At 41.6% G+C, this 21,899-nt stretch overlaps 1 protein-coding gene across 4 annotated transcripts in view; it reads right to left on the bottom strand.

The window, feature by feature from the left end:
• Positions 1-5,491: 5,491 nt before the first annotated feature.
• Positions 5,492-21,899, bottom strand: part of agpat3 (1-acylglycerol-3-phosphate O-acyltransferase 3) — a 32,213-nt gene continuing 15,805 nt past the window's right edge. For 3 of the 4 annotated variants that reach the window (XM_047370685.1, XM_047370687.1, XM_047370686.1), the window contains exons 2-10: positions 21,626-21,683; positions 21,231-21,448; positions 12,569-12,738; positions 12,322-12,483; positions 10,845-10,998; positions 10,651-10,753; positions 9,252-9,327; positions 8,832-9,030; positions 7,812-8,589 (exon numbers count right to left, since the gene is read on the bottom strand). In XM_047370685.1, coding sequence (XP_047226641.1) covers positions 8,456-8,589; positions 8,832-9,030; positions 9,252-9,327; positions 10,651-10,753; positions 10,845-10,998; positions 12,322-12,483; positions 12,569-12,738; positions 21,231-21,408 — 1,176 coding nt within the window. In that variant the 5' untranslated portion in view covers positions 21,409-21,448; positions 21,626-21,683 and the 3' untranslated portion in view covers positions 7,812-8,455. Of the gene's footprint in view, positions 7,779-7,811; positions 8,590-8,831; positions 9,031-9,251; positions 9,328-10,650; positions 10,754-10,844; positions 10,999-12,321; positions 12,484-12,568; positions 12,739-21,230; positions 21,449-21,625; positions 21,684-21,899 lie in introns of those variants that run through there. The other variant, XM_047370688.1, reaches the window with a different exon arrangement.

The following is a 21,899-nucleotide window of genomic DNA, read 5'->3' as shown; positions in this document are numbered from 1 at the left end:
ACAAATATTGGGCTTTTTTGAGTATTAGATAAGTAAAATATGTCATTGACACATATATAAGGAATCGATAAAGGATGATCACACTTGGAATGCCATCTGTACATTTGTCACATAAAGGTTAGTAACATTAACGACTTACAGAAAATAATTCAAATGAGCATCTTACCTTTCCCGGTCTCTGTTCTGCAGGCCATTAAAATTCTTACTTAGGCCTTTTTCCCTGTAGAAACATTTGTTTAAAGGTGATCCATAACATTTAGACTCAAAGTGGATTCACAACATCAGAACTATAGCGTAAACCTATATACTTTAATGGTTCAGTCTCCTCCCCAGGGTGTGAAATCCAGCCAATGTGACCCTGCTGAGAAGAACCATCATGTAATTAACACACAAAGAGCAGCTTTGTTGTTGCGTGATTACATCAAGCAGTCTTTTAATTTAAAACCTGAGGATTAGTACGTGTGAAACCTACCGCAATATTTCAGACGAGTTTTACTGTGAGTCATGAGATCTGCAGACAACATCTATTATGGTTTCACATTTACGCTGGAGATGCTGAACTGGTTATTTGTCTGCTTGGTGTTGCCAAAACAGGTCAGAACTGCAGAGACACGGACTGTACCTGAAGGTAACACAGGAAACATGCTGCAAATTCTAAAGTCTTGTTTACGGTCATATTAAACGAATTGGAATATGCTTTTTGATGAAGCTAATCAAATTAAAAGTTTATTTTGAAATTAATAACCAATAAGCAGGTATTAAACATAGTTTTCATTCATTTCTGTATTAAAAACAAATTTTTTATTAGTCTGATGTACTATTCTAATCTTCAATGTCATGTTGTTATTAGCTGTAACTGGAAAAGTATCATAATTAACAGTAAAAAAAGGTGGAAAACATCGGTCTGTGTGTAATTTATTTAGTTTCACTTTAATTGAATTACTAATAAAAATGAATTTTCAATAATATTCTAATTTATCGAATATACCATACAGTATATGAGATATGATAGGAATTAGTTGAAGCAAAACATCTATTTTATGAAGAAAACGTATTTTTTCAAACACAGTTGCAAAACCTATTAAACTTAAATAATGTTAATGTGTTTAAGGACTATTTATGTTACAGATGAATTTGCTCATATTTATGTAGATAATTGTTTTAAAACTATATATTGCAAGGCTAAAGACGTTCAGCCTGAGTGCCGGTGGTGCACTTCTACCCCACCATCATTGAGTCCATCGTCACCTCCTCCATCACTATCTGGGACGCTGCTGCCACCATCAGGGACAAGGGCAGGCTGCAGCGTATCATTCGCTCTGCAGAGAGGGTGATTGGCTGCAATCTTCCTTCTCATCAGGAACTGCATGCCTCAAGCAGGAAAGATTACAGCTGACCCCTCCCACCCTGGACTTAAGCGGTTTCAGACTCCCCTGAAAATCTGTGGTGTCCATTGTATTCAGCCACCTTTACTCTGATACCCCTAAATAAAATCCAGTTCAACCAGTTGCCTTGAAAAGTCACTTAATAAGTAAATAGAACTCAACTGTGTGTAATTTAATCTCAGTATATATCCAGCTGTTCTGTGAAAACTCAAAGGTTTCATTAAGACCAAAGCTTAAAGCAGGGTTAGCTAACAAAACAATATATCAAGCTTTGAACATTTGACAGAGCTCTGTTCAATCCATCATCCAAAAGTATAGTTGTGCACTCCACAAATCTGGCCTTTATGGAAGAGTAGCAAGAAGAAAACCGCGGAGTGTCCAAAAATGCCTCAAACCATCTGGAGGACACAGAAGACATGTGGAAGTGCTGTCGTCAGGTGAGACCAAAGCTAATGTCTAAATAGAAATTCTGATAAAGAGTAAAACAGACAACTAACACCACCCTGAACACACCATCCCACTGTGAAACCTGGTGGTGGCTGCATCATGCTGTGGGGATGGCTATCTTTAGCAGGGAAAGGAAAGCTGGTCAGGATAGACAGGAGAATGGACGGTCAACGCAGGAAGAAGCTCCAAAACACTTGAGACTGGGAAGGTAGGTTCACCTTCCAGCAGGACAATGACCAAAAACACTATGGAATGGTTTGAAGCAAAGCAAGTTCGTATGTTAGCACAGCCTAGTAAAAGTCCAAACCAAAGACAAAGCTTTCAGAGTATCTCAATCCAATCGTACTGAGCTTGAGCCATTTAGCAGAACATTAGATCATTTCACAATTACGTTCCACTTTGTGCTGGTCTATTACGTCAAATCCATTGAATTTTGGGAGTTTTTTGTGACAAACTATGAAATGGTTCAAAAGGGGTGAATGGCATTGCAGTTGTGTGTCATATCTGAGACTTTTGCTTTAGCCACAAAATAAATCAACTGATTAAACAATCTCAAAGGACACTAATTCCATCATCATAATTAAACAAAGTACAAAATGTGCCTGTATAGTTGCTCATATAAAAAAGAACAAATTGAAGATTTTTATGACTTCAGGGAACATTTAAATGTATGAATAAATTTAGTTTATGTCCTCATATTGACATGTTTTTTAGAGGTTTAAGTTTCGACACTCATCCTTCGACTTTCTGCTTGTAGCTGTATTGATGACAGAGCGCTGTGATTGGCAGGGTGTGAACATCCAAGCAGGAAATGCTTCCATAGTGTCAAACATCCAGTGAAACTGTTCTTCTGCAGACACAACAGAGCCCACAGTGGAACCTGGAGATTGCTGCACGTTTCTTCTCCTCTCTAACCAGATTCCCTGAAATCGGCATCTGCATAAACATTACAAATATACAATAAGCCATTTTTTTTATTCCTGCCTTGAGTGATTGAAACCCAGGAAACCATTGCAATCGAAAAGGTTACCTCAAGCATTTTAGATAGTAATTCCTACACATATCTACAGAATGTTTACCACCAATTATCCAAAAGAATGAGAATGAATGTGGCAACAGCAAGAAACACACAGATAACTTCCCCAGAAAGCTTTTTTATTTAGATTCAGTTAATGCCACAGCAGTTGCATCACCAGTCTGTAAAAGAATCCCTGAGTCAGAATGAACTCGATTCACTGACTGTGCAGATATGCACATCATGCAATAAAAAAAAACATAAGTGCAAGAAGAAATGATTAATTGCAAGGTCTAAAAACTGCTTTGAGAGCATAACTGAACCTCAGCCTCCTGTTGTAGTTTCAACTGAAAGAGGCGACGCTGGAGGTATTTACAGCTCCACTCTGTTAGACCATCTCCCTGCTGTTCCCCAGTGGCAGATTTGGTTTTAGGCTGAAATAACAGTGCAGCCATTCAAAGAGAGCGCACTGTGGAAAAACGAGCATCTAGGGCATTTCTACACAGAGCATCATCCTTATTTACATTATGTACAAGAAACCCATCAGTTGTAGGAATACAGATAAACGTGTCATTCAAAAAGTCTAAAAAGCAGCTTGGCATAGCTCTACTTTCTACAGGGGAGTAAGACATTCAGCATATATACATATCTGTACCTTACACCAAGCCACACTACTGTGACTAAATGTGTTGCATCTCAGGTGAAATTTGTGAATGTGTCATGAAAAACAAAGGTGAATAATGCTGGTGTGACTGAACGTGGTTGGAGAAGCAGTGCCTGAAGATGAGCTCCTTTCTTCTGCATGGCTGTGTTCATGCACAGAGAAACTCAGACAAAGCCAAAGAAATCCAAGGAGTAAACGCTACTTCGTGATTAAATCCTTTAATATTCTCAGGCGTTTATATGGAACATAAAAATAATAGCTGTAGAAAAGAAAAAAAAAAACAAATCAAACAGCTGATGCAAGATGTGAAACTAATGGGGATAATTAAAGCGCTTAAAGTTAAGCCTCAATTTGTAGAATAATTTCAGTGAAATCAAAAATGCAAAGATAAAAAAAACATTTATCAGTTAATAGAAACATCTCCTGAAAAACATTTTTGAATTATTCTGAAATTTTCAGCAACTTTTTTTCTGCTTTACCATTTAAATTGTCACTTCGCCAAGCTAGAACAGCTTATTTCTCATCATTAATAGAAGAGAACAAGAATAATCCTAGATTTCTCTTTAGTACAGTTGCTAAACTTACAGAGTCATAGCTCTGTTGAGCCATCCATTCCTTTAGCTCTCAGCAGTCAAGACTTTATGGGATTCTTCTTAAATAAAATTGATTCTATTAAAAATAAATATTTGACATACTCCCGAAGATGATTACTTCATCCTCAGCAAGTGAGACAACATTGGAAATAACTGCAGAACCTGATTTGTGTTTGGACTGTTTTGATCCTGTGGAGCTTCCTGAGTTATCAGAAATATTAGCTTCATCTAAACCTTCAACTTGTATGTTAGACCCAATCCCAACCAAATTATTTAAGGAAGTGTTCCCTCTGATTACCAGCCCCATTTTAGATATGATTAATCTATCTTTAGTAAATGGATATGTACCTTTACTTAAGAAACCTTCGCTTGATCGAGATGACTTAATAAATTACAGACCTATATCCAATCTTCCATTCTTATCTAAAATTCTTGAGAAAATAGTTGCTAATCAAATGTGTGAGCATTTACACAGCAATGACTTGTTTGAAGAGTTTCAATCAGGTTTCAGAGCTCATCATAGCACTGAAACAGCTCTGCTGAAAGTCACTAATGATATTCTTATGGCCTCAGATAATGGACTTGTGTCTGTTCTGGTTCTGTTAGATCTCAGTGCTGCATTTGAAACAGTCGACCATAATATTCTCTTAAAAAGGCTGGAATATGCTGTAGGGATCAGGGGAACAGCGCTAGGCTGGTTTAAATCTTATCTGTCTGACAGATTCCAGTTTGTTCATGTAAATGATAAATCATCTTTAAACTTCAGGGTTGATTGTGGAGTACCACAGGGTTCAGTACTTGGGCCAATTCTCTTTACTATATATATGCTTCCAATAGGTCAAATTATCAGGCAGCATAGAATAAATTTTCACTGTTACGCTGATGATACTCAGCTTTACTTATCCATAAATCCTGATGAACCCAACCAGTTAGATAGACTACAAGCATGTCTTGAAGATATAAAAACTTGGATGACTTTAAATTTTTCGCTTCTAAAGACAGAAGTTGTTGTCATTGGACCAGAGTCTTTAAAAAAGAAATTGCTTAGTCAATCACTTAACCTGGATGGCATTAAATTGACCTCCGGTAATAAAATAAATAATCCCAGGAAGCTGCAAACCAGGTAAAACTGCGTTTTAGATTTTTCAACCCATTCTCGGCTGTATGGTTTAACTTCTACACTTTAATCTTAAGAATTAAGCAGCACTAATTTATTGAGGGCCAAAAGTGCCTCAATTTAATAAACAAACGAGTTGTTAAATAAACAATAGATGTGATAATTTGGCTAAAAATGGAAATACCTAGATTAAATAAATGTATTAATATTTAAATGTTTCAATTATTTGTTAAATACATAATTAAATAATTACATGTGGAAATCATTAACTAAAGTGTTTTCAATCTTTATTTACTTATTGCAAATTTTATTACAACTCAAATTTTAATTACATCTAATGCTTTTTCACATTGAACTATGTGTTTTATAAATGATTGAAATATATAAATTCTAGATAAACTTTTAGTAATTTGTATACATTTCCAATTTTATTTAAATTGTCACATATATAAAGGCTTATTCAGGATCTATTTATTCACCGGATTGTGGCACTTTGGCCCTTGGTACTAATTAAGGCTCGGATGAAATCTGTCTGGTTGCAGATAAGTACAGAAAGAAGAGCTGGACATTTCACCGCTGAAGAGTAGTATTCAAACACAACCAAAGGTTTCCTAGAAATCATCTGAAATTATTAAAAGTGGATAACAAAAGATTTTCCTATAAAAATCAACTTTGAGATTAAAAAGTGGGTTTAATGCAAAAAAAAAAAAATCACCTTCCTATAAGTCATTAAATTAAATTTTCTTCTCTTACAGATACTTTTTATTCCTAAACAAAACTAATAAATTACTTTTATGTCAAACAAAACCTCCAAAGAAATCCCTTCAATTAACATTGAAACCACTATTATACCACTTTTAAGAGTTCATTGAAATTATTCACTCATCTCACCAACTCTTCCTACTCCACCATGCATTGCTGTAATGGCGGGAATTAAGGGTGAATATTTAAAACATAACAAAAGTGGCGTTATGCGCCTCAAAAAGGGAGGTAAATAAGCAATCCCTTGCCTGAGCAAGCTTGATTTAAGGCAAAGGTTAAAAATACTCCTACTGCAGTCTATGCTAACAGCTGTGTGGCTCCATGAAGACAGTTGGTGACCTTTTTCGCTTGAATCTTCTGCCAGTCATGTTCCACAGTGAGCTGCGTTTCAACCTCAAGGGGAGGGCAGGGCTTGGTGTGTTGAAATAGCACGTTTGGGAGGTCCGAGAATGTCCGGTTACACACTGATGAGAATATGTGAAATCTAAATAAGAGAAATGGAGCGACGGGAGGAAGGAATGCAAAAAGCATGTTTTAAGAAGAGACCTGGAACAGATGGCAGGTATCCTTGATGAGGACAGTTTTCACATTCAGAGCCCTTGCTGTAGTTTAACAGACACCAGCCTGTCCGATCCAACGTGAGCAGGTCAGTACACTGAGGTCGTGCTCACACGTTTCTATTTAGAGAGTGTTTTAAGAATCTCCAAATAAATTTATGGTTCATTTCCCTTTAAATAGACAACTGTTAAAGCATCCTTCTGGAGTCGATTCTCAAGCCAGTTTTAGCTTTTCATTAGAGATGCACCGAGAAATCGGCTGGTGGCTCCAATCAGCCGGTTTTCAGCTTGATCGGTGACGTGTCTGAAACCAAAAGATCCAATCTTTTTCCCAATCGGTGTACTTCTAGTAGAAACGACGGCTCAAAGTTGGAAGGAAAACGCATTTTTAATGGCGTTTTTAAAGCTCTTAAAAATAATCTTTAATCATCTAAAATTGTGTCAGTAGGATGAAGTTTTACTGCAACTGGTGATCAGATATTGGCCACAGAATCCTGATCAGTGCATCTCTAATTTTCATTTTACGAAATTTCTGATGTTTGGTTTTGTTGTATAAATCTGAGTATAATATAAACACTAAGCAGGTTTTGAGTGATTACTGTGAAGTGACCTGATTAAGGAAAGCCAGGCTGGGCCTAAAGGCACCGATTTCCATCACAAGAAGGTTTCGGAGAGAAAAAAACAGCGCTGCATGAAGGTTTAGATAAAACAAAATCGATATGGATTGGACTGTGTTAGGTGCACTTGAAAATAATCAGCGTGTCGCCGTTCCCAGATTGGCTGAAGGCCTACAGGAAGTAACTGTAGGTTACATAGTTAAGAAAATGACCTCAGAGATCTTACAGGCTTTTTGTTGTTAGTGACTGAGATTTACCGGGACTTAATTGGGAGTTTGGTGGATTTACAGTACTGCCTCTCCCCCCTCCCTTGAATCTGTGACACACCAGACAGCGTCATTCCCACAACTTCTGGTCTTCTCTAGGGCCGGCAGGATTTTTTTTTTTGACTCTGGTGTCGGGTATGTTTTCACAGGTGGGCCTCCTCCCCGGCCTCCCAACTGAGCCGACGGCTGGAGGAGAATGGAGTTGGGCAGGGAGTGAAACACCGCGGGGGTGGCTGTACGAACATGGGAGGGGGTTACACAGTCTAGTTTTGTTTCTTGGCCTCCTGGTTTCCGTAACTGGAGCCGGTTTTCTTCACCTCTGTGACTCCGATGAGACGACGAATAGCTACAGAGGCTGGGAAGGACAAAACAACAGTGGTAAATGAAGACATCACTAAAAGGTAAAACATATAATTTACAATCCCTTGAAAAGATTTTCTGACTCTTTGAACATTTTTTTAAGGTTTGTGACGTTACAAACAAAAACTTTAATGCATTCTTTTGGGTTTATATGTGAAAGACCTAAACAAAGTTCTGCACAGTTGTGACGGAGAAGGAAAACTGCAGCTGCAAGTCTTTTGGGGCAAGTCTCGGGCTTTGCACATCTAAAAGACAGAATGTTTTGCACATTCTTCTTTGCATATTTAGTCCAGTTCAGTCAAACTAGATGGAGATCCTCTGAGAACATACATTTTCAAAATTCTCAATTAAATCTAGGTCTGAACTTTGACTGGGCCATGCACAATATGCTTTAATTTAAACCATTCCGATTTAGCTCTTGCTGCATGTTTGGGGTAACTGCCCTGCTGGAAGGTGAAGCTCTGACCCAGTCTCAAGTCTTTTGCAGCCTAACAGGTTTTTTTGCCCTGTACTCCACCATCCACCCATCAATGAGCAGTTGCTGAACAAAAGTCTTTCCAGAGTATGATGCTGCCACCACCATGTATTGTGGCAGGGAGGATATGTTCAGAGAGTTGTGTAGTGTTAGTTTTCCCCCAAAGATGGCACTTTCCATTAGGTTCTGGTCTCATCTTATCCAAGTGCCTTTCTCCACATGTCTGCTGTGTCCAAACAGGACGTCTTCTGGATTTCCTTCAAAAATGGCTTTCTTCTTTTCCACTCTACCATTAAATCCAGATTTGTGGAGTCCACCACTACTGGTTGTCCTGTCAAATCATAGATTGAACAATGCTGATTTTATTTATATAATTTTCCTTCCACTAACAAATGAAGCCTACTTTATGCTGCTCTTCCTCATAATGTTTCCGATAAAATACATTACGGTTTGAGGTAATAACGAAGAATTGCAAAAAGGGTGCAAACCACGTGTTGCACCTGATTTATTATTCAACATGAACAAAGTTGAACTAGATTTTCTTCTGGACCAAGTGGTGCCTGTTTAACCTACCAATGATGAGGAAGGTGATGAAACCAATGATGAGGAGCGGGGAGCCACTGACGACAACGCCACATGCAAATTTGATGAGGGGCGACAACAGGAGGGTGGCCCAGAACAGGAAGTTCAGCAGCGTCCAAAGGCGGCGCGGCGGGATGATTGTAGGTCCGGGGAACTTTCCTTCCTTGTTGTACTGTTCCTGTAAGGCGTCCTGGAAAACAGACAGAATGGAAATGTTGTATTTAATGTTTTCAAACAATGTGTTAAGATTGTCCTTAATGATTATAAACCAACAAAACTATGAGTGCACTAAAAGGTATACACAACTACTGCTAAATGGATACCGACACATGACTGGTCTCTTGTCTTAATGTATTAAAAATATGATTAAATCCACGAGAAACACATGGATCCAATTAAATTTAATCTTACCTTCTCCTGGTAGAGCTTGTGCAGCCAGTTGGCACATTCCTGCTCATTGTCAGGTATATCTTCCACAGGAAACCGCCTGGATGGGATAAAATTAACAATTTATTGGGACTGAAGGAAGAAATGGACCTCAGTTATCAGAATCAGCTTTATTGCCAAGTTCGTACATTCAAACAAACAAGGAATTTGACTCCGGTACACTTTGCTCTCTGGGTTTCTTGTTTTGTTTCTTGTGTTATAAGATATATTCTGCATATATCTTTATGTTCTTAAATACATATATACAATATACACATTTACAAGGTAGATTTGCGACTTCAGTATGCAGTTGTTTGGTACTCTATTGAATGTTCAACAGAGAAACTGTCTCTGTGGCGGCTGGTTTTAGTAAGCAGTGCTCTGTAGCGACGGCCTGAAGGTAAAACTCTGAACAGTTTATGTGCAGTGTGTGTGTCCAAAATCAAACCATCATATGAGGTGTAAACAAACACGTCCACGGTCCTGGTTCCAAGTCAAAAAGTGAATTTTCATGAAAAACACCCACAGAAAAAGTTTTAGTTTTAAGAGTGTTTATAGTGACTTCAGTTGCATACTTAAAAATAAAATCCGACATCTCTTCCTTGAAATTAATGGTTTAGGTTCTGCCTTTTCCTTTATTTGTCTTGGGTTATCTTTTTTTCTTTGTTTTGTTTTAAGTTATGAGGGGATGAAGAGGCTGTGATTTACTAATTTTGATGCATCTTTTTTTTCTTATATTTAATATTGTAGTTTTCTTTATCAGTCATTTACATTTTAAGTGATTTTATACAGTTTTGATAAACAAGAAGGCTGAAAAAGAATAGCCTTGATAAAGGTTGATAGAAGGCAGGGTTAACTGTGTATGTTGGGCTCTGATCCAGCCCTGGAAAATGATAAAAGCAAAACCCATACTTTTCCTGGCTTTGCCAGACTGCAGAAAACACGTGGTCTGTAGTGGTGGTTTCTGACCACCAGATGGAGCTCTGCTAATCAACTTCAAGCCCAGAAACTAGCTGCTATGACCGGCTGCTTGCTCTTTATTCACTCCCAACTAGCAAAGAAATCCTCACAATCCTGGCGCATTTCGGTATTTCTTTGCAATTTCAATTAAATAAAAATCAATAATGTATCAAGATTAAACTCCAATAAGAAATGCTGTTACCAATGTGAATGGACCTCATCCGTCTGTCTGCTAAGCAGCTTCTTACTCAGAAGAATGCCTGACCACTGCAGCCATTATTTTGAAACTATTAAGATGCTGGAGTCCTGCCAGTTGCATTGACCGACTGATAGAGGACAGATATGAATCAGCAGACAAATTTATCATGTTCTCTTGTTTTATCAAAGAACAAAAAGTAAATAAGAGAACAGAAACTGAACTTACTTAACACGCAGGTCAGCTTTGTATTTTTTGCCATTGACAATGCCCAGCAGAGTGGGAGTCTGGTTGTCCTTGAAGTTTAAAGTCACATCATACACGGCGGTGACTGTAACACAGAGAAAAATACAGTAAGAACAAAAACAAAAACCTGATTTATACCTCAGTTTATTATGTTGATGTGTGCTGATGAGCCGCACCTGTGCCTTTAAGACACTGCATCGTGGTGGTGAACCCTTTGGTTCGGGGTAAAAGGTGATACTTGAGCTTGGGCAGGCCTTTACTCTCTGCAACCTGCATGCTGATTTGGTGCTTCTTCTCTGTAAAGCGGGTCCCTTCACAATACAGCAGAAACTGTGTGGAGACAAAAGTTGCATTTATACACAAACACTAGGGAGAAAACCAAAGCGCTGGACTCATCTGTCCTCGTTCTCTTGTCCCATTTACCCAGTTTGGTTGAATTACAGATCAAATTCACCTCTTTAAAACATGATGCTAAAACAATGTCACTATCTAACCAGCAAGGCCGTTAGAGCTGACAGATGGAGGGCAAACCAACTTAACTGGCTAACTTACAGGGAGAATAATGTCTGATCTAGGGATGGGTACCGAATTCGATACTTTTATAGTATATTATATCCTGTCAGTAGTACCGAGTACAGATTCGTGTAAAATCAAACAGTACCATAGTTCAGTACCTAAACGGACCATTGTGACACTAAGGGAGTGGAAGAGTGGGCGATTTTCCATCCCGGACATGAACACAGCATTGCACGCACAAGAACGTAATGACATCGGTAGCCGCTGCTACAGTCAAAGCAAGCATCACTGATAGAAAGAGCTCAAAAGTTTGGCTCCACTTTTCAAAATCCGATGCAGATTACGTTCGCTGCAACATTTGTGACGCGGTCACGTGCGAGGCCAGCGGCGGGAATACGTCTGATCTAAGGAGGAACCTGGTTAAGCACCAGAGTTTTCTCAAGGCTGAGGAGCAATTTTCGTCAGCCTCAGATCTACAGCTACAACTCCTGCATTTGGCGCCGCTAACACGCCTGCATCCATTAGCGACTCGTTGTCTGCAGTCAGCAACATGGCTGGGTTTTAATTTGTGCATTATTAAGCAAAAACACTGCGTAGTCAGTTAAGGGTTTTCATGCTGAAGAAATGTTTGAAACAACTGAGATGCAACATTTAGTACCATATAAACACACACAAAAGTACCGGTATCGATTCCCAGGTACTCTGTATCAGTACTGTACCAGTCCAAGTAAAACATGTTTAAACTTGTTAAGAATCAATTTCATAGAAAATATACAACAATGCTGCCTTTTTAGCAACATTTTTAGCAGTTTTGTGCTTAAAAAATACTTAAATATGTAATAAAAAAGTAAATAAATAAAATACACTGAAAATGTCATGCTGACCTTCAAGGTACCGAGTGAAAGTCTTGAAAGGGTAATTTTATTAAAAGGGATGTCTATGAACTCATGGTTTGTTTATGTTCAACATTCAAACATTAAATTCAGTTCTGGGAAGATATTTTACAACCTTTATTCCAAATCTCTGTCAGAGCTGACTAATCAGAGGAATGTTTGTATGAACGAATATCTGCAGGTATGAATGATACACCATCGCACTTAAACGTGCCGATAGACATACAGCCAAGACAATACGCACCCACATATATTCAGGATAGTCTCTGAGCCTGTCCAGGCCTGCAAAAACTGTTTCTCGGTCCTCCTCCCACTTTCTTTTGCAAAACACTATTTCGAGAAAGTACCAGGTCCAGCCGATCAGAGGAACCTTCAGCAGCTCGTGTTTGGCCAACACTTTGGAACTCTATGGAGACAAGAAAAACAGAAAAATAAGCACCTGAGGATTTTTTTTCCCGGTGTCTGTAAGCACACTTTGGTGTTTAACTGACCCCTAAGACACCATATCTTTCACAAATGGTCCAGCCACAGAGGAAGTCGATTTCAAAGTTGTGGTTGAGGATGATGATGACGTGCTCCTTGCCAAACTTGTCCACCGTAGCCTGGTCGGTGTATAGAGTGCAGTCTGTGCCAGACCACCACTCCAGCATCATCACCAGCTCTGCATAAAACAAACATTGAGTGCATGACATCAAAACTCCAAACACCAAAATAAAATGTAAAAGTACCGAATATGCTCCAGGGTTTGAGGTCACTGTTTTTTTCCACCTGATAAGTGTTTGGGTAGTGCTTTTCTTAGCAACATATCTGTCAGGGGTTAGCAGCAGCTGAGTCATTTGTGTCACAGTTTGGAATGGAAGTAGGTGAAAGTTCAACATCCACCAGAAGTCAAACTGACTGTCCAGTGCTGTGAGATGTGCAGTAAATACACGAATCCTGCAGCTCTCTGTAGATACAGAGCCTTGCAAAAGTATTGATACCTTGTGACCTTTTTCACATCTTGTCACATTATAATCACAAACACAAATGTATTTTAGTGGGATTGCGTGTGACAGAACAAAATAACATGCAACTATGAAGTGGAAGTTAAATGATTCATTGTTTAGAAACATTGCACAAATAGAAGCTGGTTGATATATATAGAGCTGTTTGTAAAGGCCTCTGAAGTTTGTTAGACAACAAAAAACATCATGAAAACCAAGGGTGTAATTCATCCCTGTCAGTTTTGGTCCGCTTCAAACGGACCAGAGGTCGTTTCCCCCATGGTCTGGACCTTTTGTGCAGGTGTGAATACACTCAAGCAAACCCTGGACTTGAATAAACAACTGGGCCGAGACCCACTTTTGGAGGTGGTCTCAGTCTGCTTCTGAACGGACTTTGGTGCGGTTCGCTTATGGTCTGAATACAAACCGCCACGATCTGACCCAACTATAGAAAACATGTCTCTTTGGACTTAACAAGCCACCGGAGCCAGTTGCAAAGGTGTACGTCGTACTGAAATCATACCTGATAAGTTGCATGTTGCCTAGCAACGCTGCTACTGGCATGTTGTGGGGCAGAGCACCTTGTCTCCTTTGGCTTGCAGCACGCAAGCTCTTCACCCTCACAATGATTTTGAAGCTGTAATAATGGCACAAATATGCAGAGCAGAGGTGCTGCGTGCAACAGTTGTTTTCCTCCATTTCTCAGTCTGTGCTTGTCCCACCCCCCTCATTTCTGCCCAATGGGAGCAATGATCGTCACCCGCGTGGCTTTGTTTATAAGTTATAGGTCATTTGCAAAAAGTGCAATGTGAAAGCAAACCACACCAAACGAAAAGTCTGCTTTTGGTCCGGACCGAACAAGCGGACCAAAGGACGTTTCTGGTCTGAATACACCCCAAGGAACTCAGCAGACATGTCTGGAATAAAGTTATGGAGAATCTTAAAGCAGGGTTATTGTTTGAATGCTTAATAGCATAAATAATAGCATAAACAATGATTTCAGCCGAGCAAGCAGCTTGTATATGACTAATGGAAATAACCCAGACTTGAAAGGACAACCCTGCTAGATTTTCAAAATAAGACAAACATGCTCTACAAAATAAAAGCCTTTACATTTTTAACTATAGAAAATTGCAGCACTGGGCTTCACACTAATGTTGGAGCTCATCCAGTGTAGGAAATAGGACCAGGTCAGCCCTTTAAAATAAGGACTACTGAAATTTTCAAAATAAAAGCCTCAAGCTTTAATAGTTACTAGTGATTATTTAATCTGATAATAGCATACATAATGATTTTAGAATAGCAAGCAGGTTCTATGTAACTAATGAAAGTAACCCGAACTTGAAAGGACAACCATGCTGGATTTTCAAAATAAGACAAAACATGCTCTACAAAATAAAAACCATTGCATTTTAAACTATAGATAATTGGAGGACTGGGCTTCACACTACTGTTGGAGTTCACCCAGTGTTGGAAATGGGACTATGCTAGTCCTTTGAAATAAGGCTTACTGAAACTTTCAAAATAAAAGCCTCAGCGTTCCATAGTTTGTATAGATTTTTTAAGCTGATAATATCATACATAATGATTTTAGAATAGCAAGCAGGTTCTTTGTATCTAGTGGAAGTACGCCAGACCTGAAAGGACAACCATGTTGGACTTTCAAAACAACACCTAGACACACCCTACAAAATAAACGTCTCAACATTCCTTAGTTGGGGCCTGTCATAGCAATGAAGTGGCCTGACTCCCATGCCATTTCCTGGTGGCAACTATTACTACACATCTGTAAACTGGACTCTTTATTTATTGGTGATTGCCAAAGCAATGCAAGGACGCATGATTACTGGTGAAACAAGAACAGGTCTAGATAGACATCTTAACCTTCTACCCTCAGTCATGATGCACAACGTTCTGTTGCTTTGGTTCTGTACCTCAGCCCCACAACCTTTTGCTCTGGTCCGAGAAGCACGCACCAAGAGGCAGGCCCCGTCTAAATTTCTTCAGAAATGTTCTAGTTTATTAGGCCCAAGCAGCAAAGCGCTGCGAAGGCCTATTGTAATCGCTCCGTTTCTTATTATTATTCTGGCGACAAATGAATTGCCTTTTTCGTGGCATTAACATATTCAAAAAGTCAGCAAATTTGGCGGAGCCATCAGTCGTGTGTAAAATTTACGTATTTTAAGGGTTTCACAAAAGTCGCAATAAAAATGGCTCAACAGCGCCCCCCTGAAATTTTCAATAAAGCCTCCGCATTGACCTTACTTTATCGTACAGTTATGACATTTGGTACACTTGTAGAACTCCCTGAGAACTACCCAAAACTCTCTTGCACCCACGTCTTACAACAAACAGGAAGTCGGACATCTTGGATTGAAGTTTGGATTTTGACCCCATTTTTGCCGTTTATAGCGTCCGCATTTGATCGAACTCCTCCTAGAGATTTTGATTGATTGCCTTCAAATTTGGTCAGTTTGCACAGAAGGGATGGGGGATCTAAAGCTATCAAAATTGTGACTTTTTGAGCATGCTGAGGGGGCGGAGCCAGGCCTCAAAGTTTGATGACTTGCCAAAAAAAATTGAAATTGTTATAGCTCTTACTAGGAAAGTCGCAGACACACAAAATATTCTGGTATTGATCCACATCTGGCCCTGAACAATATTCAATGGTCACATCCTGCCATCATCTAAGCCCTGCCCCCTCAGAACAGGAAGTGTCACGTTTTACTGTGAAAGGTCCAAATTTGACCCCCGTTAACTAATCAACACGAAACTGTCCCCACTGACAGATAACAACATGGTCTAAGTTGGTTTGGAACACAGACACTTTAGGCGGGAGGGTGTGGCCATGGCGGCGTGGCAAGGACAGACGTAACGCCACGGCCTTACGTTTGCCTCTGATTTCCACATATCTAAGCCGATCGCCACCAAACTCAATATGATTGATACTGGTGCAGCACCCTAAAGATTTCCTGTGAAACATTTGGTGGGCGTGGCCTAATTGCTCCACAGCGCCCTCTAGGATCACTAAAACAACCAGCCCCAAGCCATGCTGCGTCCGAGGTGTATGAAATTCAGTACACTTATGTAACTTCTCAGGACCTACAAAAAAGTCTCTTGGACCCATTGTCCAAACCCCACAGGAAGTCGGCCATTTTGGATCAAACCCGCCATTTTGTCTCATTTACACACGTCGAATCTGAGTGAACTCCTCCTACAGCTTTTGACTTACAGAAATCGAAATCAATGAGTATGGTCTTAAGGCACTGGGGATCAAAAGTTATCAAAAGCTTTTTGCTACATGAAAGTATGTGGGCGTGGCTAAGCCTTAAAATCTGACTTCTTGCCAAGAAACACGAAACTCTTATAGTTTCTACAAAGAAAGTCACAGAGACATGAAACCTTCTGGGATTGATCTACCTCTGGCCTGAACAATATTCACTGATCATATGCTGACATCATCGAAGCCCCGCCCCCTCAGAACAGGAAGTGTCATGTTTCACTTAGTGTGGGCCATATTTGATCTCCTTCAACTAATCAACATGAAATTGTCTCCAAAGACAGATAACACGATGGTCTAACTTCATCTCCAGTACTGACAGGTTTGGCAGGAGGGTGTGGCCATGGCTGCGTGGCGAAGTCTGATGTGACGCCATGGCGATACGTTTGCCTCTAAATTACACATGCATGGGCCGATAAACTCCAAACTGTATATGGTTGATATTTGTCAACCCCTAAACAGCTCTATTAGATTACATATGAATTTGCCTCAACGTCGCCCCCTACGACACTTCAAGAGCTCTAGCTTCCTGATCCAAGATGGTGCCGCAGATGGTCGCCTCGGCGTGTTGGTGCGCATGGTTTTGTTTTGTTTTTTGCTTTAAAACGGTCTTCTGTGATGGTACCCGGAGCTCTCTCACCAGAGAAGAACTCATGAACATCAGGGCTACTACACCAGAGGAGTTATTTCCCACTTTTCTGCCTACTGCTCTGGAATTTTTGGACATTCTGGTCAAAGGTGCGCTCACCTTTGTTCACGCGGTGAAACGCCGGAAGAGAGGGAAACGGGCTGGGGTGCTGGTACGTCTTCGCCAGCGTGGACTACGAACACCGTTACCTGTAATATTTCTCTCTAACGTGCGCTCACTTCCCAACAAAATTGAGGAACTACAACTGCTGTTGGGGAAAAACAGGGACTTTTATCCATCGGCAGTTTTGTGCTTCACGGAGACGTGGCTGTGTGGATTAATACCGGACTCTGCGCTGCAGCTGGCAGGATTCCAGCTCTACAGAGCGGACAGAGACACGGAACTCTCCGACAAAGCGAAAGGTGGAGGAATCTGTTACTACCTCAACAGTGGTTGGTGCAACGACGTGACAGTGATTCAGCAGCACTGTTCTCCAGACCTGGAAGCCTTCATCATAAACTGTAAGTCTTTCTATTCCCCCCCGTGAGTTCGCTTCGTTCATCCTGGTCGGTGTTTACATCCCGCCGCAAGCTAACGTGCAGGTCGCACAGCGCATGCTCGCCGACCAGATACTGAGTGTGGAGCGGACCAACCCGGACTCCTTAGTAATCGTCGTTGGTGACTTTAACAAAGGTAATCTCACCCACGAACTCACCAAATATAGACAGTTTATTAAATGTCCGACCAGAGAGGACAACATTCTGGATCACTGTTACACCACCATCAGAGACGCTTATCACGCCGTCCCACGTGCTGCACTGGGCCAATCCGACCACCTCATGGTCCACCTGATTCCTGCATACAGGCAGAAACTAAAGCTCTGCAAACCTGTTGTGAGGACGACAAAGAAGTGGAGCAGTGAGGCTGTGGAGAATCTCCAGGCGTGTTTAGGCTGTACAGACTGGGATGTGTTCAGGACTACTACCAACAGTCTGGACAAGTACACAGAGGCTGTGACTTCCTACATCAGCTTCTGTGAGGACAGCTGTGTACCATCATGCACCAGGGTGAGTTACAACAACGACAAATCCTGGTTCACAGCTAAACTCAGAAGGTTAAGACTGGATAAGGAAGAGGCCTTCAGGAGTGGGGACAAAGACATATACAGAGAGGCAAAGTACAAGTTTGGCAAGGCAGTGAAAGAGGCCAAACGACTGTACTCTGAGAAGCTCCAAAACCAGTTCTCAGCCAACGACTCTGCGTCTGTCTGGAAAGGGCTCAAGCAAATCACCAACTACAAGCCGAAAGCCCCCCACTCCATCAACGACCGACGCCTCGCCAACGACCTTAACGAGTTCTACTGCCGCTTTGAAAGACAAAGGGACAGTCCTGCAACCATCCCCCACGACGCCCCCCAACCGCTGCAGCCACAATCCATCACCCCCACCTCAAGAGGGGCCTTGGCACCTCCAACCCCCACCCTGAAGGTCCCCCCCACCAGCCCCCTACCCACGCCGAGGACGGCTCTTTCCATCCAGGAGAGGGACGTCAACAAACTCTTCAGGAGACAGAACCCCCGGAAAGCTGCTGGTCCGGATTCTGTCTCACCAGCCAGCCTGAAGCACTGCGCTGATCAGCTGTCTCCAGTCTTCACAGACATTTTTAACACCTCACTGGAGACATGTCATGTGCCAGCCTGCTTCAAGTCCTCCACCATCGTCCCTGTTCCCAAGAAGCCAAGGACCACAGGGCTTAATGACTTCAGACTTGTCGCCCTAACCTCTGTGGTGATGAAGTCCTTTGAGCGCCTTGTGCTCTCACACCTAAAAGACATCACCGACCCCCTCCTGGACCCCCTGCAGTTTGCCTACAGAGCCAACAGGTCTGTAGATGATGCAGTCAACCTAGCCCTTCACTTCATCCTCCGGCACCTGGACTCCACAGGAACCTATGCCAGGATCCTGTTTGTGGATTTCAGCTCTGCCTTCAACACCATCGTCCCAGTTCTGCTACAGGAGAAGCTCTCCCAGCTGAGTGTGCCCGACTCCACCTGCAGGTGGATCACTGACTTCCTGTCTGACAGGAAGCAGTGCGTGAGGCTGGGGAAGCACGTCTCTGACTCCCTGACCATCAGCACCGGTTCCCCCCAAGGCTGTGTTCTCTCTCCTCTGCTCTTCTCCCTGTACACCAACAGCTGCACCTCCAGTCACCAGTCTGTCAAGCTTCTGAAGTTTGCGGACGACACCACCCTGATCGGACTCATCTCTGATGGTGACGAGTCTGCGTACAGATGGGAGGTGGACCATCTGTTGGACTGGTGCAGCCAGAACAACCTTGAGCTCAACGCTCTAAAGACAGTAGAGATGGTTGTGGACTTCAGGCAGAACCCAGCCCCACCTTCCCCCATCACCCTCTGTGACTCCACAATTGACACTGTGGAATCTTTCCGCTTCCTGGGAACCATCATCTCCCAGGATCTCAAGTGGGAGCCAAACATCAGCTCCCTCATCAAGAAAGCCCAGCAGAGGATGTTCTTCCTGCGGCAGCAGAAGAAATTCAACCTGCCAAAGACTATGATGGTGCACTTCTACACAGCCATCATTGAGTCCATCCTCACCTCCTCCATCACCATCTGGTACGCCGCTGCTACAGCCAAGGATAAGGGCAGGCTGCAGCGTGTCATTCGGTCTGCTGAGAAGGTGATTGGCTGCAGTCTACTGTCGCTCCAGGAACTGTACACCTCCAGGACCCTGAAGCGGGCAGGGAAGATTCTGGCTGATCCCTCCCACCCCGGTCACAGACTCTTTGAGACTCTCCCCTCTGGCAGGAGGCTGCCACAAATAAGGTATAAAAGGTGGCTCGCAGTGCCACCTAGTGGGAACATGCGGAATTGATCGGCGGATTCCTTGGTGGTGTGGAGGAGGCGGTGCTAGGCTCCCGTGGTGGCTGCACAGGCCAAGCGGCTCTTGGCTGCGAGGGCCGCACAATGCTGCTTGCAGCTTTAATTATTATTATTATTGTGTGAATGCTGAAGAGTGAATAATTTTAAATGGCAATTTCATAGACTTTTGGATATATGCTGTAGTAAGCATTAGCATTTTAGCTAATTTTAGCTTATACATTACTTTTTGCATGGTAGATGGTTTAAATCAATATCAGCCTCCATGTTAGTTATAGCCAATATGCTAATGTTAGCATTTTAGCTTCTCTTTCTCCTCTCTTCTCTCTTAGTTGAAGAACACTTTTGTGTTTTTTAGGCAATTTCTTGTTTGTTTTTGTGTATCTTCAGCGTATTTGTTGTTAGTTCATTCTTTTTCTGAAATTTCTGGTATTTTTTATGTATTTTAGCACTGACTTCAACTTCTTAGGCTATATTTTTGCTTCAGTCTATGCTTTTTCAGCTCATCTTTGGGCAGCTCTTTCCTGCTTTTTTAATGTTTTTGTCAGTTCTTGTATTTCAACAACTATTTCAAGTAGTTTTGAGGTTACTTCACCTTGTTACGGTGTTTTATACCTGATAGGTTTCCTGCTAAAACAGATCAAAAGACAGTATTTCTTTGCTGTTTCTGCCATTTCTACTAATTTGTCAGATTTCAGCTGACATTCTGCTTTCAGCCTTAGCCACTTTCTGCCAGCTTTCAACATGAGTTTAGCATTTCTGTTTTCTTCTAATTCATTAAATTTTTAGCAGATTGTCTGCAGTCAATTTCAGCTCGTTTCTGCATGCTTTCAGCTAAAAAAATTTAGCTTACAGCATTCACACTGCATTTACGCAGGAAATGCAAATTTTTCTAGGTTTATAAAATGATACCCCAAGCTTTGAGCATGTGATGGGCTAGGGGGGCATTAATCAGAGAAGCAGCCATGGTGACACTGGAGGTGCTGCAGAGATCTGAAGCTCAGGAGGGGAGATTCTGTTGAGAGGATAAATATTAGTTGTTCACTGGCCTTTATGGAAGAGTAGCAAGAATAAAGGCACCAAAGGTTTGTTGTTTAATGAAAGTCATGGTGGTGGGGGGGGGGGGGGCACAGCAAACATGTGGAAGAAGAGTTTTCTGGTCAGGTGAGACCAACACTTAATGTTTTCAGTCTCGAAAACATATAATGGGAGTCAGAAAATGTCTCAAATTACGCTGAAGTTTTTGCTTGTAACATAACATCTGAAAAAACTCAAGGGGTGTTAATACTTTTGCAAGGATCTTTACAACATTACAGTGAGTCCAAACATTGGGCGGCACACAGCAGGAGCATGAAGTACTCACGACTCCACAGAGAGTAGGACAGCCGGCAGTTGATTCTACGGTAGAGCTGTCTGTTGATGGGCCAGAGGATGCAGGTGCAGAGCTGAATGAAGTTTATGATGAGGCCGCTCACCACAAACACAAAGCCCATCAGCAGCTGCAGGATGAACAGGCTCTTCACGTAGGCCAGGAGAGCCATGGCTGAGAAGCCTGGAGGGGCTCTATACACTACGACCAACCTGAACACAGAGGTGAGAACTGAACTCCGAGGAGCAAAACAAAACCAGCGGGGATATTTTACAGGCTTACTGATGCTGTTAAAATACTGTTGACCTGAGGATGTGGCTAGCTTAACTTCAGTAAACTTCAGGCAAACATTTTAAAAATACATTTTAGAGCAGAAACGTGGCCCTTACCACGGTGGAGTTCCTTTACAAGCCGCGTTTACACGGCCCGTCAGCCAAAACCACGGACCTGTGAGCAGACAGCAGAGGAGAAACCCAGTCAATGGTGAGGGACGCAAGACATTAAAGGCGTTGCTATTTATGCAAACATATTTACAATAAAATAGCCTCCTTTTCAATGTGGGTCACAGGTCAAAAAGACTTAAAGAACTAACTCTTTTTGAACAGTGAGATATGCTTTTTTAATAACATTTCACATGGGTTTCTTACTGGTATCACAGTTAAT

Source organism: Girardinichthys multiradiatus, chromosome 7 (assembly GCF_021462225.1).
Source record: "Girardinichthys multiradiatus isolate DD_20200921_A chromosome 7, DD_fGirMul_XY1, whole genome shotgun sequence".
Taxonomy (NCBI): domain Eukaryota; kingdom Metazoa; phylum Chordata; class Actinopteri; order Cyprinodontiformes; family Goodeidae; genus Girardinichthys; species Girardinichthys multiradiatus.
Note: the sequence above shows the minus strand (reverse complement) of the source record. Positions and strands in the feature narration are given on the sequence as shown.